The sequence below is a fragment of the Podarcis erhardii genome (assembly GCF_964252035.2).
Source record: "Podarcis erhardii genome assembly, chromosome: 12".
Taxonomy (NCBI): Eukaryota; Metazoa; Chordata; class Lepidosauria; order Squamata; family Lacertidae; genus Podarcis; species Podarcis erhardii.
Genome location: NC_138513.1, coordinates 1,703,085 through 1,722,068, shown reverse-complemented (window position 1 = coordinate 1,722,068; position 18,984 = coordinate 1,703,085). Strand labels below are relative to the sequence as shown.

At 46.1% G+C, this 18,984-nt stretch overlaps 1 protein-coding gene across 1 annotated transcript; it reads right to left on the bottom strand.

The window, feature by feature from the left end:
* Positions 1 to 8,645: 8,645 nt before the first annotated feature.
* LOC309325939 (uncharacterized protein) lies at positions 8,646 to 15,199 on the bottom strand. Its single transcript, XM_081834346.1, has 2 exons — positions 15,005 to 15,199; positions 8,646 to 12,160 (listed from the first exon to the last, which is right to left on the bottom strand). The coding sequence occupies exons 1-2, from the start codon at positions 15,196 to 15,198 to the stop codon at positions 10,438 to 10,440; spliced, it is 1,917 nt and encodes a 638-aa protein (XP_081690472.1). The 5' UTR covers position 15,199; the 3' UTR covers positions 8,646 to 10,437.
* Positions 15,200 to 18,984: the final 3,785 nt, after the last annotated feature.

The following is an 18,984-nucleotide window of genomic DNA, read 5'->3' as shown; positions in this document are numbered from 1 at the left end:
CTTGGCTCCCAGCCAAGAGAGGACAGTACTATCTTGCTACAAGATAGATTCTAACTGCATGTAACCTTTTTAAGCCTGCCTACCTTCTGGGATCATATTGTGAACAGAACGTGAGTAAACTCTTTTATACTTTTATAAAGACTGTGTCGTGTCTTGTATTTTAAGAGGGAACAAAGGGGAAATTACCAGAGTAATTATTATAGAGGTTCTAGCGAACCTGTGCAAGCGTTACCGTTGCGTACTTAAAGGGGAATGTCTATAAACTCTGCTGATATTTTGGGAACTTGTTAGTACAAGTTGGATAAGGATATAATTAGTCAATATATCCTCTCCTGCACCCCAGAACATTCCCACAAAGGGTTATGGGCCCAGTATTGCATATTTCTGCGTATTTTTGAAGGATTGCGTTGGATTGTGATTTTGAGTTGAGTAGTATTTTTCTGAGTTAACTTCCTGGTAAGCACATGGTCCTTTGTTCCATTGTGCAGTGGGGATTAAGCACCCCCCCCTTCCCTCAGAGTTCACAGTGATCCAAGGCAGTGAAGAATTGTTTTGTATTTTGAGATTTTTGAGATTTTGATTTTAAAATTTTGAGAAATTTTGAAATTTTGAAGAATTTTCAAATTTTTGGATTTTAAGATGGCTAGAGCAGCTTTTGATAGTGATGCAAAGCTAGGAATGCCTGTGCTGAATGAACACAATTTCATACACTGGAAGCAGCGCTTGATAGCATGTTTAGATTATAAGCACATTTTGGAAGCTTTAAACCCTCAACCTACGGGATCGTCTGAGGAAGCTTTAGCCAAGATAAGTGCTTGGAAACGCATGAACAGCGAAGCTAGACACATAATTTTGAGTGGACTTCGTGATGAGCAGCTATCATTAATAAATAGTACAGATGATGCATCTCAAATCTTAAGAGATATTGAGCGCGTGTATGGAGAATCTAGCATAAACTGCTTCAGAAACTTGGTGTGTAAATTAACCAGAGTGAGGATGAATTCAAAAGAGGAATTCACAGAGCACATCAACAAGTTTACTGAGATTATTCAAAGAATTGATCTGACTCCCAAAGCTTTTGATGAAGACACAAAGATAGCATTTTTGTTATCATCACTTGGACCACGCTTTAGCGCATTTGTAAGTTTGATGGATCATAGACAAGGTCTGACTTTTAAAGACTTGATTGGTTATTTAAAAGAAGAATGCAGAGATAGAGCTGAATCTCCAGTGAGAAATGCTAGAAGCAAGGACAGCAGTTATGCATCTAGGCAATGTACAAAGTCCAAAGAGATGCCTAAGAAAGTGATTTGTTTCAATTGTAACAAAGAAGGACACATTGCAAAGAATTGCAAGGCTCCTAAAGCCAAGAAACCCCACCCCTTTCAGCCAAAAGGGGAAAAGAAGGGGAAATGCGAATGCACATGGCTACTGCAAGAAAGGAATTTAGCTGTCCAGAATCGTGAAAATAGACGTAATAAATGGATAATTGATTCAGGTGCCAGCTCACATTTTTCATATAAAGAGGACTATTTTAATGAGATAAATGATGAAGAAGGATCTGAAATTGAAATTGCAGATGGGAACATTGTTAAAGCAAAAGGTGCAGGTTCCATGAGTCTGAAATGCAATATAAACAATGAATGCATTGAGAACACAATCTCTAGAGTTTTGTATGTTCCAGAGCTGAGCTGCAATTTAATCAGCGTGTCCACTTTGGACAAGAAAGGTTTCCAGATCACATTTGGAAATGGAGAATGTAAAGTGACTAGAAATGGCAAAGTGTTTGCTCAAGCAAAGCTAATCAATGGTGTATATGAGCTTGATGTTTCAGAGAATCAGTCTGCAAAAGTGGCACATTCCAGCCAGAAGGATGAAGCAGATCTGGACCTATGGCACAGAAGGCTTGGACATAGAGACACCAACGTCATTCTGGATCTACAGAAAAGAGATCTTGTAAGAGGTTTGCAGGTAAAGCAGAGCGACAAAGCTCCAGCAAAGTGCATAAGCTGTATTACTGAGAAGGCTGTAAAACCTTCATTTCCACGTTGTGCAGAACAAAGAAGCAACAAAGTGCTTGACATAGTGCACACTGACATATGTGGACCCATGAATGTTCCCTCACTGGGAAAGAATAGATATATTTTAATATTTCTGGATGACTTTTCAAGATTTTGTGTTGTGTATTTCCTCAAAGAGAAGAGTGAGACAGTGGACAAGCTCCAGGAATACATTGCCATGGTCAAGAATAAATTCCAAAGAGCTCCAGCTGTGCTAATGAGCGACAATGGAGGTGAGTACTGCTCAAATGAAACGCAGGCTCTCCTGGCCAAGGAAGGAATTGCACATGTAACCACAATTCCTTACACACCACAGCAGAATGCCATAGCTGAGAGAAAGTTTAGGTCCATTATGGACATGACAAGGTGCATGCTAAAGGATGCATGTTTGCCACAGAAGCTGTGGGCCGAAGGAGTGTACACATCGGTCTATTTGCAGAATAGACTGCCAACTAAAGGTGCAGAGCGCACACCATTTGAACTTTGGCATGGGAAAGCTCCCAATCTGTCGCACATACGTGTGTTTGGAAGTCCGTGTTACTTCCACGTGCCCAAGGAACACAGACACAAGCTTGACTCCAGGGCAAAAGCAGGTATCCTTGTGGGATATGCCTCTGGAGGCAAAGGATACAGAATTATGGACTTACAAACTGGTAAGACAAATGCATACCATGCGGTTTATTTTGATGAATATGGAAAAGTAGACACTAAGAACACTGTTGTGGATTCTTCTGATGAGTCAGAAAGGACTCAAGAATTTGTATATTTCCCTTTTGAGACCCCACAAAGTACTAATCTGCCTTCGAGTGTTACAGCGCCCCCTACAGGCGACGCACCAGAAGACGCAGAGGACCAGAACCCTGGCGGCACCAGAGACGAAGATGAGGACTCAGATGGGGACATGCCTGCGTTGGAGGAGGATGAGGAAGCTGATGCGGTCGCAGAACCAGAGGTCAGGCGCTCGTCCAGAACCAACAAAGGTGTTCCACCATTACGGTTGTCCTACTTTGCAGGGTCGGCGTTTCCACAAGAACCTTCCACTTGGGAAGAGATACAGGAGATGCCAGCTGCAGAAGCCAGTCTCTGGAGGAAGGCCGCGCAGGAGGAGATGGATGCACTGCATCAGAACAAGACCTGGACACTCACTGAGCTGCCTCCCGGTAAGAAGGCCATTGGCAGTAAATGGGTTTTCAAGGTTAAGAAGGGGTCAGAAGGAGAAGTGCAGCGCTACAAAGCTAGACTTGTAGCACAGGGATTTTCACAGCGTTTTGGTGAAGACTATGATGAAGTTTTTGCACCAACCGTGAGGTACAGCAGCGTAAGAATGCTTTTAAGCATTGCAGCCTCCAAGAAAATGAGAGTGAAACACATAGACATTGCTACCGCTTTTCTACACGGGCAGATTTCTGAAGAAATCTATATGAAACAGCCCAAAGGTTTTGTGAAACCACATGAGACACATTTAGTGTGCAAACTCAAGAAAGGACTTTATGGACTTAAACAGGCTGCTAGAGCCTGGAACCAGAAGTTGCATAAAATGCTGACGCAACTTGGGTACAAGCAAGGCGACGCTGACAAGTGCTTGTACAGTAAGTCAAATAATGGACAATTCTCATATATCTTAGCATTTGTTGATGACCTGATTATTGCCACAGCAAGTGAGAAAGACTATACACAGATAGTAAAACACCTTAGCAAAGAGGTGGAGGTCAAGGAGCTAGGAGATGTCCAGTACTACCTCGGGATCCAGGTGGAAAGAGAAGAGGACGGCTCATTTCTTCTCAGCCAAAGACAGAAGATCCACGAGCTGATTGAGCACATGCAGATGCAAGACGCACATCCAGTTGCTACACCGATGGCTACTGACTTCCTGAAGAATCAGCAGGATTCGAAGCAGTTGCCAGACAACAATGACTACAGGTCGGCGATTGGTAAACTTTTGTATTTAGTTACCACATGTAGACCTGACTTAGCAAATGCTGTGGGGATTCTTAGCAGAAAAGTGAATTCTCCCACTGAGCATGATTGGGCAGGTGTAAAGAGGGTGGTGCGATATTTGAAGGGTACCATGAATTGTAAATTAAGGTTACCAGCCGTCAGAGACCCTAAGTTGGTTGGGTATACTGATGCGGATTGGGCTGGGGATAATGCTGATTATAAATCAACAAGTGGTCATGTTTTCATGTTTGGTGATGGACCTGTTTCATGGGGCAGTTATAAACAGAGCTGTGTAGCATTATCTTCCACAGAATCAGAATACGTTGCAGCAACAGAAGCCTGCAGAGAGATCGCCTGGCTTGATCAACTCATAAAGGACTTTGGGTTGGTGAGAAAAGGGCCTGTCAGCTTGCTAGAGGACAATCAAAGTTGCCTGAAGCTGACGCAGAGTGAGAAGTTCCTGGCCAGAACAAAACACATTGGGGTTAAATACCACTACATACGCCAGATGATCCAGGATGGACTTGTGGAACTATCCTACTGCAGCACCCAAGAGATGACTGCTGACATCCTGACGAAACCCCTACCAAGAGAGAGTTTCCAGAATCTACGTGTCAAGCTGGGACTCTGGGTGGTTGAATAAAGTTGTTTATGTTTTGTGTATGTTGTATTGCCTGAGAAGGGGTATGTGGGATGTAAACACAGGAGCAGTCAATGACAACATTCCTAGAGTGTACATGTTAGAACATGGGGAGGGATGTCTGTCCAGCAAGCAGGTAAACTTCCTGGGGACGGACTTCCTCCGCATGTGACCAGAGGTGGGTGTGGCCTCACCTGTGCAGGTAATGATAAAAGCACAGGGCAGGCAGCCACTTTCCCTCTTGCCTCTTGTCTCTTGTCTCTTGCCTCTTGCCATCTTCATCTTCTGAAGGAGCAACATGCCCTCTTGGCTCCCAGCCAAGAGAGGACAGTACTATCTTGCTACAAGATAGATTCTAACTGCATGTAACCTTTTTAAGCCTGCCTACCTTCTGGGATCATATTGTGAACAGAACGTGAGTAAACTCTTTTATACTTTTATAAAGACTGTGTCGTGTCTTGTATTTTAAGAGGGAACAAAGGGGAAATTACCAGAGTAATTATTATAGAGGTTCTAGCGAACCTGTGCAAGCGTTACCGTTGCGAACTTAAAGGGGAATGTCTATAAACTCTGCTGATATTTTGGGAACTTGTTAGTACAAGTTGGATAAGGATATAATTAGTCAATATATCCTCTCCTGCACCCCAGAACATTCCCACAAAGAAAGCAGATTGGCCAGCTGTCCACTGCAGAGGCTTCTGATTGGTCCAGCCCCACTCTGGGGTGGGAAATGGGGTCAGATGGTTCTGGGAGCCCAGTATAAACTGGTTTTCTGGCTGGAAACACAGGGAAAGGATGGCAGGTGTCCCTCTTGCTTTGAACTGGCGTTGGGAGAGTCCCATGGTGAGGGGCTGCCCCCTGAGCAACATGCACCCCTCCCTCTCCCCACCTTCCTGGGCTTTCCCATTCCTGCCTGTGGGACTTTTATGGGGGGGGGGCTGTTAGACAAAAACTGTCCAGAGGATCTTTCCCAGAGGGATTCAGATGTCTCTGTGAAAGGAGTCACAGTACTGCACGGGCAAAGACACCCCCCCCCCAGCTCATGCAGGAAAGAGGGAGTGCGCATTCCAGTTCACATCGCAGATAATTTTTAACCGTCCAAATATCCCTCCTCCAATTCCTATTAGTTAAGAAATTGCACTTTACAGGCTTCCCGCAAGGCCTTCTTCATTTTTGCTCCTTAATATGTTCTCCCACCTGTTACATACATTACCTGGTCATTCACATTAGCCATTTCTCCCACAGAAGTGTGTTCTATACTATTCATGAAGCGTTTGAGCATGTGCACTCATTCTTCAGCTACCACCTGCTTTTTCTCCTTGTTATATCGAGTCACCTCTCAACTGTAAATCTGTCCCTTTTTCAAGGCAAACCACCGACTTCTGACACGTTCTTCCTTTAGTTGTAACACCAGCAAGGAAAGGCGCCTCTGAGGGAGTATTCCCACTTGTCGTGTCCAACATCTGCTTTGTCTCATCCCTAGTGTCTCCAGCAACTCAGGTTGTCAAGATCAACCATTCCCCGAAGGGACCCCCTTCTTTTGGGTGTCGGTTGAAACCTTTTGCAAGCAGAGGTTGAAACAGAACCTCAGTCTTTGAAGGCAGGCATGGTCGCTTCTTTTCTCCAACGCCTTCCACCATGAGAGGAACGCAATGGGGTTGTGAGGGGGGGAGAGAGACGAGAGACCCCCCTGCCGCCCCTTTGTCTGAGAGCCCTCCTTTCTGCTCCCCTCACAAGAGGGTCCCCGTTGTGTCTCTGCCTGTCTCTGAGGGGCAAGAGAGGAGGAGCCCCTCCCCCCGCTGCTTCCTCCCCTCAGCGGCTCTGAGGGAAACGACTTTTCCCGCCTTTTCCCAACTGCCCGCCTTTCGAAATCTGAGCCTCGCCTCAGTTTTAGGCGCCAAGGAGGCCGGTTCCTGGCAGACCAGGCTGCAGTATCCCTGGGCTCCCTCGTTTATCGGGGGATTTCTTCTAATTCGCCCTCATTTCTCTTCATATCTCTCGCTTTTCAAGCTTCTCTCTCTCTAGAAAGGCTGTATAAACAACCCCTTCACCACTGCCTGCATCCCTCACAGCATTTAAAAGTCCGATTTCTTTTCATTTGCTGCGCATAATCCTAACACCAGGACTTTTATTCGTTCCTGGCAATGTCTTTTTTCGATTTATCTGAAGGTATAAATTATTGGCCTCAAGCTTTACTGATTAACCATTTTCCATGGGTCCTTTTTACGTGGGTCTCCTGCAAGCTTATTAAATCTCATTCCTGCATTCTTAATACATGTGTTATGCCTTTCGGATTTCAAATTTAGTCCATCACATTCCAGGTTAGAAATTTATAAGCCATATTCTAGAAACCCGAGTCTTTCTTTTCGCAAAGAAAACAACACAAGTCCAGCCCCAATAATTCTGACTTGCTCTTCTTCATGAGATTCCACCTGTGCAGGATCTCCCAGCTCCTTCTAATTCTTCCTCCAGAATTCCTCCGCTTTCAGAATCATAACTGTCAACTTTTCCCTTTTCTTGCGAGGAATCCTATTCGGAATAAGGGAATTTCCCTTAAAAAAAGGAAACGTTGACAGCCATGTTCAGAATCTACACACACCTTTCTTTCTTTCTTGGCTTTCCAAGTGAAGCAGATCCCTTCAGGAAACTCCCAGCAAAAGGGTCCCTATTGCATCACCTGCAGTTACACGCAGAGGTTTGTGAACCCTTGTATGTGTGAATGCACTTATTATCCCTGTGCGTTTATAAGAGCACGGCATTAATTTCGTGAGATCCGCACACTGATCCCATCACTTTTGGAAGCACTGCTGTGCAGCCCCATCCGATGCATGCTTACTCAGAAGTAAGCCCTACTCTCCCATGCAGGCAGGCATGGTCATTTCTTTTCTCTTAAGGAGGGGGCTTCCACATGTCCCCCCCCCCCTTGAGTCTCCCCCACCCAAAGGATCGCATGTGCGTTTCATTCCTTGCATGGGACACTTTCTCCTCTATTTTTCCTGGGATAGAAAGCGGCTGCAGAAGCAGGAAAATCCGCTTGGCGGGGGGAGAGATCATTTTCGGGAGGGGGGAATCTCCTGCCAGGGAAGCCATCCTCCCCCCCTCCACTCGCTGAGCTGGGGGGTTTCCCCCCGGGGGGTGTTTTGATGGAGCCATTTCTGAGCCCAAGACACCTCCTGCCACTGCCCAGACTTCCGCCTCTTCTCCATCCCAGCCTTTCCTTGGGATCCTGGAGCCTCTATTTCGGGGGAGAGGCAAGGTAACCCCCCCCCATGGCCACCCCCGCCTCCCTTGCTGTTATGTTAGTCGGCTTCGATGTGGGCTCCTTGGGGCAGAGTCCTGGGCACAGAGGGAGGGAAGGGGGCAGCCCCTTGAGCGCAGGGGCAGAAGAGGAAATCTGCGCGCAGGGAGAGGGAGAGGCGGGCTCGGTGCCCTCGGCTTCGCAAGGGTTAAAAGGAGCCGAGCTGGATTCCTAGAGAGGACAGGAAGCGGAGATTTCGCTGCACTTCAACCCCTGCACGCGCGCAGACACGCGCACGTGGGAACTTAAGCCAGTCCCGTGTACACCCGCCGCCCTCGCGCGAGTCAGCGGCCATATCTCCGTTCTCAGCGGCTGCCGCCCAAGTTCACGTTTTTCTAAAACCCCAGAAGAGGCTGTCGGTGCTGCTTGGGCTGCGCTTGGCCCGGGATGCGAGTTGCAAGCCGCTCTGGTCCTCCTCAGCCCCCCCCCCAGGTCTGCCCGAGAGACTCAGCAGGGGGAGGGGGGCTGTTGCTGCGCTCCTGCTGCACCCCCAGAATTATTCTTCGGCGGGGGGGGGGGGAGGCCAGGAAGATGCTCTGGGAGCAGAGCCCCCTCCCCCGCCTCCAGGGGGCGCACAGAGCAAAGAGACGCCTGGCCGGAGAGAGAGAGGGAAGAAGGGGAAGAATCCAGACCCGGGACCCTGTAAGAAATGCCTTGACATTATGACAACACTCGCCACTTAGGAACGGGCTGCTTACAGACGAAGACATGGTTTGGAAAATCATTTGTATTAGTTTTCAAATACAATATTCCAATAAAAGCCTCATTATAACCATGCCAAATTATAATACTATTAATAATATGAATCATTCAAAAGCCAAAGTGTACAATTTAGGTGCCCCCCCCCCACGTGCTGGAATTGATGGTTTGATTTACTTTATTTCTGCGTTCCAAAATCTTATAGATTTCCACCAAACTCCAGTCAGAAAAACAAACCCTTATACCCCAAATGCAATTTTAACGCCTTCCATTCGCATTAAGACATTCAGTGATTTAGAGTCCTACAGGTGAAGCATTTAAACTCTCTCTTTGTTCTTTTTGTTATTCTGTCCATGATGTTTCTTCCTGTCCTTGTAATATATTGTCTATCTTTTGTCAGTTGCTGTTCTCCATCATTCTTTGGGCAGAGCTAGTGTCCCGCTGCTGTTTCAGAAGTTCTCCACTGCTCTGTCCGGAGCGTCAGTGTTTTGCAACATTAGCAGCAGCTGCAAAAATCATAGTGTCCCTAAAAAATATCCTGTTTTCGCCATTTTTCTCTCAGCCCAGGGAGTAGAGCAAGCTGTCGAACTTAAAATAACTCAGTAATGAACCTTCTTTGGCAGGCTCACAGCTTCACTTCCAATTAAATTAAATTCAGTTAAGTCCGAGGATGATAAAGACTAGGGAAGAGTCTGCTCTTAAGTTTCCATCATAAACCTTTTGTAGAATAGAGCTTCTCTCCCTTTCCCCCCTTTTTAATTTTTACTTTAAACACACATGTCCATTTGATGTTATATTCCATCTCTGCAATCCATTTTTCACTGCTAGACATTGTTTGGATAAACATGACAACATCTGGAATGAGTTTATGGCTATTAACATCTACATGTGTATTATAATAACGACTCTGTATCAATTTATATAATAATGTTTGAGAGTATATTGCATTGCATTTTTGTATATTGTTCTTTTTTCTTACACATCTTTGTTATCCCCCCTCCCCCCTTTTTCTCTGTATCACTTAATTTTTTTATAGCTGAAATTCTTTCAATAAAATATTGTCATTGCAGAGAGAGAGAGCATGCGTGCGCACCGCCCATCTAGCTCAGCATCCTGTTCTCCCGAAGGTTTAGCCCCCTGGCAGGACTCGAACGCAAGACCAGTGCTCTCCCCTCCTGCAGCTTCCAGCACCTGCTATTCAGAAGAACTGCTGACTCCAGCTGGGGGGGCAGAGCATAATTATGACATGCAAAAGTAATATTATTTAATTATTATGTAATTCTACTTTTATTGTCCCCCCCCCCCAAAAAAAAACTTCCACTGATTCCAACTAGTTAAAAGCTTTTCCAGATATATAGTGAATTATCCTAGAGCTGTTTAACCATTAGGGCTGTGCAGAGTCACCCTGATCTCCCCTGGATCAGTCAGGCCAGGGGTCAAGCACCCCAGTTCCAGCCCCAGATCAGTACAGGGACAGAGCTAATGTTTAAGTAGGGGGTGGTTTAACCCCTAATTAAATGTGCAATCTGAAGGGGCAAGGAGGAGATTCTGCATCTCTTCTCTGCCTACAGAGAGGAGGAGTAGCAGTAGGGAGACAGCGCGTTGATGGAGGTAAGAAACACTTTATTTTTCCAAGTCTGCCCTGTGACATTTTAGAACAATATATCTGATAGCGTTCTAATAACATTAAACAGGTCAGGTTAGATCCAGCCTCAGAGTCCCTGCACTTAGCGAAAAGGATATGGGGGGGGGGGCGCTTATACAGAGATCTAAGGCTGAACAGGAGCTGTTGTGTTGCCCCTTCATTTAGGGAGAATATTCATCGCCCTTCTCTTCCAATATCTGGCTATCAAGCGGAATTTGCTTTTGTCCCCCCGTTCGCTCATCATCTCCTCCTCCTCTGGCAGCAGAGCCTCCTTATTTGCAATCTTCTGTATGATCTCTGCTTCTTTCTTCACGTCCTTCAGCAACTGAATCCTTTTCTGATATCCAAGCTTGCGTTCCTCCTCTTCGGACGCAATGAGCATGTCGATGTATTCTGGAGTGGAGAGCGGGTTGGGCTTCAGGGCAATTTGCTGCAGGCGCCGCAGGCTTTGAGACGCTCTCTCGATGTTTTCGAACAAATTTTCTCTTACCTCGATGTACTCCTGGCTGAGGTGCCAAATCAGCTCCTCCGCTGTCATAACCCCATGGCAGGCGTACTCGTATTTTTTCTTCAGGTCCGCATATGTCTTCTTCTCTTTCCTTATTTCGTCCTTAAATTGGTAATCCTGGTTGCAGTGGTCACTGGCTGAGCACTTGCCGGGACAAACGTTGCATTTTCCTGAGTAGAAACTAATAGCGGAGCAAAAGCGGTTCAGCAGGTCCCAGGTATGCCAGCAAGGATAGTGGCAGGTGAACTTGCAGTTCTTGCAGTTGGTTGCATATTGATGAGCTCCAGAGAGGTCTTGCCTCACTTTGACGGTGACTGGGAACTCATACTCAAAATCTCTGTTGGCCGCCATGTCAGCTTTGTGCTGGTCAAGGACTTGTTCCGTTTCCTTCAGTTCTTCCAGTTTGACCAGCCCGGTTTTGATCTGGGGCAGCAGGCCCTGCACAACCGTCTCCAACTCTTTCCGCTCCCTGAGAACTTCCTTCGTCAAAGACAAACTCCTCGCGTTCATTTTGCTTAGTGAGTCAAAGTAGGTCTTCATGCTGATCAAACCCATTTTCCAAAACATTTCGTCAAAGTTAGGGCTCTCCCCGTCCCCCACGACATTGTTGGCAAACAGGGCGGAATTGTTGAATTTGAAATGCACGGGGTTCCCCTTGCCATCTTTGGCACATGGAACGTTGGCCGTCTTAATGGCCTCAAGGACCAGGGGAGTCTGTGAATCTGCAAAGGTGATCAGGAACTGGATGTTCTCCTTGATATCTTTCCCAAAGATGGAGAGCACGGAATCAAAGACGTATTTCTCGGCTGCTGTTAAGCGGTTTGTGGAAGCCTTGACCACAAAGCAGACACAATCGATGTGGTCAATGCCTCCTGGGATGGAGAAAAACTCCCGGATCTTCTCCACTAACTTTTTGTCCTGTTCTATTCCTCTCGTGTCTCCGAATCCTGGAGTGTCAACAAAAGTGAGGGAGCAAGGGATCTTGAGACCCTCTTGATAGTTCACCACATAAGCCATCACTTCGGATGTCTGGCTTTCTGCTTGGTTTCTGCCGGTCACTTCATCAATAAGTTTGAACCGGAATTCATCTCCCCATTGCACGCCCAGGATATAATTGATCATCCCATTGATGAGAGTGGTTTTCCCGGATCCAGACGCTCCCATCATCATGATCACTTTGTTGGCGATCTGCAAGTTCTCTTTGCCTAGATGGTACTTTGGAGACATTTCAGACGCCTTTTTCAGTTTTAATGCATAAACAGAAGGGTCACCCCTTTCTACAAGGATACTTTCTTTGAGATATTTCTGAGGTGGTTTGATTTTACTTCTTTCCTGTGTTCTGGATGACGCCATCTTCTTTTTAACAAACTTGCTGTCACAATTAAAAGATAAACACATGCATTAGAAAAATAAATGTACTCTTCTTCCTATCATTATGATTTTATTGCTTTCGACACACGTCTCAGGAAAAAGTACAAAATGTAATAAAAACAGTTCAAAAATATTCTAAAACAAATAGTAGCAACTTACAAAAAAAACACCCAGTGCCAAGCAGACTATCAAGGCACAAACTTGTTGGAACAGAAAAATGTTTTCTATTTTTTTCTGGGTGCCTGTCCTATCTTGACAGAAATGCTGTTCCACAGATCAGAGGCAGCCACACTAAAAGCCCTGCTTTGAGTTACCAGTTAGAACCTGGGTGCATATCTTGGGTAAGAATTTCTCAGTTATCAAAGAAACAAACAAACAAAATCAGGACTGTCCCAAGTCGGAACATTCAGGTGTCATTCCAGTAATGCAGAGAATTGGGCCCCTTCCAACTCTGCAATTCTATGACTATGATTTGGAGCATATGGGAGACCCAAATGCCATCATCCCACTCACCCCAAAGTAACATAACTCACACATCCCCCGCCCCAAAGTCTCTGCTGTGGTGCTGAAGGAGCCAAATTGTTCAGAACGAAACAGACTTGATTCCCATCACTTGGGGGTAACCAAGGGCAGAGGTGAAATCCCCCACTGCCATGTTATGTCTTAGCCACCATGTTGCATTCTGAACCCTATCCATATGGAAGCCACCCTTCCCAAGAAGGCTTCTGGTCTCACCAAGCATCCACTAGTCTACTTGTGAGGTGACAAGGGTTAGGCCCAACATGACCACAGGGCTCATTCGCAGTGAGAGCCGGGCTCTCAACCAGGCCCTCTGGCTTGCAGCCAGCTGAGATGCTATGGTTGACACCCGGAATTTAAAATGTTAGCTATTAGCAAAGAGGTTTTGGGATCCTGGGCTGTTGTTCTTTGGCCAGAGTGTGTAGGTGTGTACTGCCGCTGCACCCTTGCTTTGCAAAAAGCAAATAACCAAACATTTATTCTTGTATCAAAAGACACCTACACCCTGACACCAATCACCCTCTTCTTTCTGTTTCCAAATACACTTTGCCAGGTGGTCAGGTCACCTCTTAAAAATCATTTCCTTGTTGGCCTTCCTAATCTCAGTCGTCTAAAGATATGGACAATTTGCCCTTTCCTTTCTACTCTCTTCCTCTGTTTACAGTCCCTCTCCCCAGCTATCCAACTCATGTAGAAATACTGAATGTCGGAAACTGGAAAACATTCTTTTGTGTGTCTTGGGAGGGGTGTGTGTTTCAGAGTTTCCTTTCAGACAGAGGGAGACATGCCGGGAGTGAGAGGCAGAGAGAAGCAATCCCATGCTCATGCAGCAAGTTGGCAGCAGCAGAATAGACCCAGCGGTGGAGAAGAAATTGAAATTGAAATACTTTATTGTCACTTGTACAACTTGTATACAGTGAAATTACACTAGCACCCCCCCCCCTCAGCTCTCTTGGTCTTAATTCCCCTTGTTTACTGACCCACACCCACCAAACCCAAAAGTCAGTTGCCCTGTTGTTCTCAGCAGCCCAGCAGCCCACGGACAGAAGCTGTTCTTTACCCTGTTGGTGTGACTAATCATGCTTCTATATCTTCTGCCCGAGGGCAGGAGATCGAGAAAGTGCCGGCCAGGGTGTGAATCATCCCTGAGAATTTTCCTCACTCTCCTGAGGTAACGTTCTTCTGCTATTTCATCCAGTGGATTTACGGGACAGCCCATAATATCTTGTGCTGAGTTTGGATTTGATATCCTGCTTTATCACTACCTGAAGGAGTCTCAAAGCGGCTAGCATTCTCCTTTCCCTTCCTCCCCCACAACAAACACTCTGTGAGGTGAGTGAGGCTGAGAAACTTCAGAGAAGTGTGACTGGCCCAAGGTGACCCAGCAGCTGCAGGTGGAGGAGCGGAGACACGAACCCGGTTCCCCAGATTATGAGACTACAGCTCTTAACCACTACACCAAACTGGTGCCCTCCCAGGTGTGGGATAGCTGCTCAGGTGCACGGAGCAGTAAATGCGCCGTGCAGCCAGGGGCGAAGCAAGCTGCCCACAGCGGTGGAATGAGCCACCGATGGCGGACATTTAGCGAAGCCCCCCGGGGCGATCCGCCCCCACCGCCCCCCATTCCTCTGCCCCTGAATAGACCATGTGGGCCACAGTCTCTTATCCTCCTGTCCGTCTCTGCTTGTTTCTTAACTGAGTCACAAATCCACAAGGATTTTCACTTGCTGCTGGGATTTGGGACTCTTGGGCTTATTTTCAAAGTTTTTGGAGGGACTTCAGTGGCAACTAACAGAGAGAGAGAGAGAGAGAGCCCTCTCTGTGCTGGTATTGCAGTAAAAATTGCAGTTTTCGTGGTTGCATTTTGTTTTTCCTTTTAATTTATATTTAACTAACATTTCCATGTTAATCTTTCTGTAAAGCTGGTAAAAACTACTGTATGGGAGGCTTCAAAAGCAATAATGAGAGGTCAAATCATTCAAAAGGCATCATTAAAATAAGCAAAGGGAGAAGGCAACTTATGGTCCAAACTGAGCAGCTGTGGGGGTTGCTCTACAAAAACATTATAGAAAATTAGAGGTATTAAGAAAACAATATGGTCTCATAAACTGTGCTCAAACAGAAAAAAAAAACACTGAGGTTTGTAAGACAGTGTTTCTTTGGAAAAGGAAACAAACCTGGCAAATTGTTACCAGATTTTCTAACAAAGAGCAATATATAAAAAAAGCAGCACAACCATCTTCTCCACTTCTCCCTTGTCTCTTGAGACAGACAGATGCCAACAGCCCCTTCCCACGCAATCACCCTGCAGCAGCTCCAATCTCACCTTTTCTCTCTTTTCCAGATTTCCAGGTGAAATCTGAGAGGAGAAATCGCACTCTCCTCTGCTCTTAGTGGTTCCTGGCTCCTGCTGTTTGCTTCTCCTGGCCTACTTAAATACCCTTCCCACTGCACACCCCACCCAGTTCTTCCAGAGTCCTCATTGCCCTGGTTATTATGGGTGGCTGTCTGCAGAATCATTCATCCCGCCCAGAGGCGGAGCTAGCTGCTTTGGCACCCAGGGGCGGGGCCATGGAGGCAGGGCAAGCATCCCAGGGGGCGAGATGCCCGTGGGGGCTGAGCAAGCCTCCCATGGCGGGCTGCTTCCTGGGCGGCAGTGGGGAGGGAGCTGCACCACTTGACCCGCAGCCTTCCTCCCTTCCCTCTTCCTTTTGACAGCTTGGAGGAGGCTTTCCTTCCCAAGGAAGCAGCCCAGGAGTGGGGGGCAATGGCATGCCACACACCCGCAACTCCCAAACCTCCCCTGAGCCGTCAAAATGATGGGGGAACAGGGGAAGGCTACCGGTAAGGCATCACAGCTCTGCTCCTTCCCCCAATGGCTCGGGATGGGCTTGGGAGTCTCAGGTGGGCAGGCGGCATGCCGAATGTCACCCCCCTCAGTGATGACACCCGGGGCGAGCCACCCCCACCGCCCCCCTTCCTTCGTCCCTGATCCCACCTCCCCTGTCGTGGAATCACAGAACTGAAGAGTTGAAAGGTACCCAACTCCTGCAATGCCATGCAGGAATCTCAGCTAAGCAATCCAGCCTCAGTTTAATAACCTCCAATGAAGGTGAGACCAGCTCTTATCACCAGGAAGTTCTCCCTCGTGTCTAGTAAGAATCACCTTTCTGGTAATTTGAAACCTTTGGCCTGGGTGCAGCAAGAAACGAACTTTTCCCAGAAAGAGCGATCTGAAGTTTACAGCATGTTATTCCCTGAGGGATAATTATCTAAAATGATTTACAGGTGTTATCTGACTCCAAGTAGGCCTGCTAAGATGTATAAGGCTGAATCAGGTAAGTGCTGGAGGTGCAATGAGGTCGAGGGGACGTTATTTCATATGTAGTGGACCTGTACAAGGGTAAAAGAGTATTGGGAAATAATTTATAATGAATTTAAAAAAATGTTTAAAAGCACTTTTCCAAAAAAGCCAGTGTCCTTTTTGTTGGGGATAATTCAGACGGAAATTCCCAGGTGTCAAAAAAGGTTATTTCTGTATGTCACTACTGCGGCCCATGTTTTGTTAGCCCCAAAATGGAAAAGGAGCGAGGTCCCAACCAAAGAAGAATGGCAACTTAAGCTGATGGAATATGTGCAGCTTGCAGACCTAACATATAGAATAAGAGAACAAGAATATATAGTGGCACCTCTACTTACAGACGCGATCCGTTCCAGGGTGCCGTTTGTACCCCAAAAAGTCCGTAAGTAGAGTGCTGCACATGTGCGTGGCACGATATAGCGCTCCTGCACATGTGCGAAGTGCACAGATTGCTCCTGCGCATTTGTGAAGTGGCGAACTTCCGGGTTTGCCACATTCATAACCAGAAAAAACACAACATGAAGCAAACGCAGCTCAAGGTATGACTATATTTAAAGAAGACTGGGAGGTATTGGGGGGGGGGGGAATTGTGTACACCTGAAAACGTTGGCAGCATTAAGATAAATTCAACAATGTATATAAGTTTTGATGGATGTAATAATGGAATACTGAATGGTTTAATTTATATAAGATATGTGGGGATTTATGTTATGCAAAATGAACCATGGGAAGAGAAGAAGGGAAGTCATCAGTATTTTAAGGTTGTTTAAATGAATATTCTAAATTGTAAAACAGAAGATTTAATAAAAATTATAAACAAAAAACCCCGCCAAGCTTCTATTCCCTCCTCTCGTCTAAGTGGCAGCGCTCCAGCTAGTCAAACATGACTGTCCCATCACCTCCGAGTCTTCTCTTTTTCAGGTGAAACATACCCACTCATTCCTTTTCATCTTCCAAATGCATTCCCCTCCATGAATGTAGCCAGGGGTTGGGGTGAGGCAGCTGCCCCCCCCAAAAAAAAACAAGTAAAAGAATGAAAATATTTAACAAAAAGTATAAATTGTAGAAAGATTTGGGCAGGTTGTTCTGAGCACTTGGGGTAAAAATAAAAGAAAAAGCAATTTAAAACAACTGTTGTTGAGACATTTCATTCTGAATCTGCTAGACAGAGCCAGACAGAGGATAATGACAGGTGGGTTTCTGCTCCCCCCCAAGCACAAATACTGGCTGCCCTTCTGGCCTGGGTGAAACTAAAAGCATTATTTTCTGTGTGCGCACAGGCTATGAGTCACTGAAAAGTCCCTGTGTCAGGGATGAGAAAGGGACAACAAAAATTCACAAGTTTTTTAAAACAACTTACCGTATTTCTAAGCACCCTGATTGGCTCTCAGCCAAATACGGAGGGAGGTGTGTTTCCTCCAACCATTTGCTCTTCCAAAAGTGTGTCTGTGCCCACACTCTCAAACACTTATCTGTGTTTACCTCCAACCACTTGTCACCACTCCCTTTCAGAACCCGCCACCTTGGTCACCTTCCTGGAAACACACCTATTTCGAGAAGCTATTCAAATAAAAAGTTTGATGGCAGTGTGTGGGTTTGTTTGTTTTTTATATAGCTGGTTGAGTGTGGAGAGTTTAACTGGAGCGGCATGGCTCATTTTCCTACAGAGCAGGTTGAAACCCGAATTTCAGATGGGAGCAGAGGTGGGGGAGAGCACAGCCACAGGTACAAGACTGATATTGGGGCTGGAGCACCCCCTCTTAGTTCAAAGTGTTGGTGCTGACCTTTAAAGCCCTAAACAGCCTCGGCCCAGTATACTTGAAGGGGCATCTCCACCCCCATCGTTCTGCCCAGACACTGAGGTCCAGCTCCGAGGGCCTTCTGGTGGTTCCCTCCCTGCGAGAAGTGAAGCTACAGGGAACCGGGCAGAGGGCCTTCTCGGTCGTGGCGCCTGCCCTGTGGAACGCCCTCCCATCAGATGACAAGGAGATGAGTAACTATATAACCTTTAGAAGACGCCTGAAGGCAGCCCTGTTTAGGGAAGTTTTTAGTGTTTGAAGTTCTATTGTGCTTTTAATTCTGTTGGGAGCCACCAGAGTGGCTGGGGAAACCCACCAAGATGGGCAGGGTATAAATAAATGAGTAGTAGTAGTAATCTTATCACGTCTGTTCTGCCCCCCTAACAAAATCCTGCCCCCCCAAAAAAAAATTTGGCTATGCCCATGATGGCAGGGGGTTAGACTAGATTACCCTCATGGCCCCTTTCAACTCTACCATTCTCTGTTTACTGCTTCTTAAGAAGCATATTAGAAGACTACCAGAATGAAAGGGGCAGGGAAACAGAAGAGCTGAAATGGGTAGCAAACCCAGACAACCCTATTTTCCAGGGACGGTCCTGGATTTACAGAACCCATCCCAGTTTCTGATTCCTGGAATGTCCTGCTTTTCCTTAGGATGTCCCTATTTTCTTTGGAGAAATGTTGGAGGGTCTGGAGTTATGTGACCCCGGAACCAAGGCGATAAGGAACTATAGAACATTAGAAGACATCTGAAGGTAGCCCAGGATTTTTTTAATGTCCATTGTCTTATTATGTTTTTATATATGTTGGAAGCTGCCCAAGTGGCTGGATAGACAGGAGGAGGACGACGACGACACCCTCATTTTCATCATAGGAATATTGGAGAATATGCAACCCTGTAAAGTAGATTAGGCTGAGAAAGAGTGATGGGAATGGCCGCTAAAGATGAACTGTGCTGAAAGGGCGAAAATGACTGGGTAGATCAGAGATCAAAAAGATAATAAATTTAACAAAGAACGGGGATAATTTATAATTTACTTAGAAGAACATTGTCAACAATTAAAAACATTGGCAGGATTCTAAAAAACAAACACTTAACACTTGCAACGTAGCCAGAACTATGGTGAGAACTGAGTACAGTGGTAC

What these genes read in the sequence shown, in the direction of transcription:
- LOC309325939 (XM_081834346.1), bottom strand. Translation starts at nt 15,198, where the DNA reads ATGATTCTGCAGACAGCCACCCATAATAACCAGGGCAATGAGGACTCT. An exon ending in ATCTGGAAAAGAGAGAAAAG is followed by an intron (nt 12,161 to 15,004) that starts GTGAGATTGGAG and finishes TAATTGTGACAG; the next exon opens with CAAGTTTGTTAAAAAGAAGA.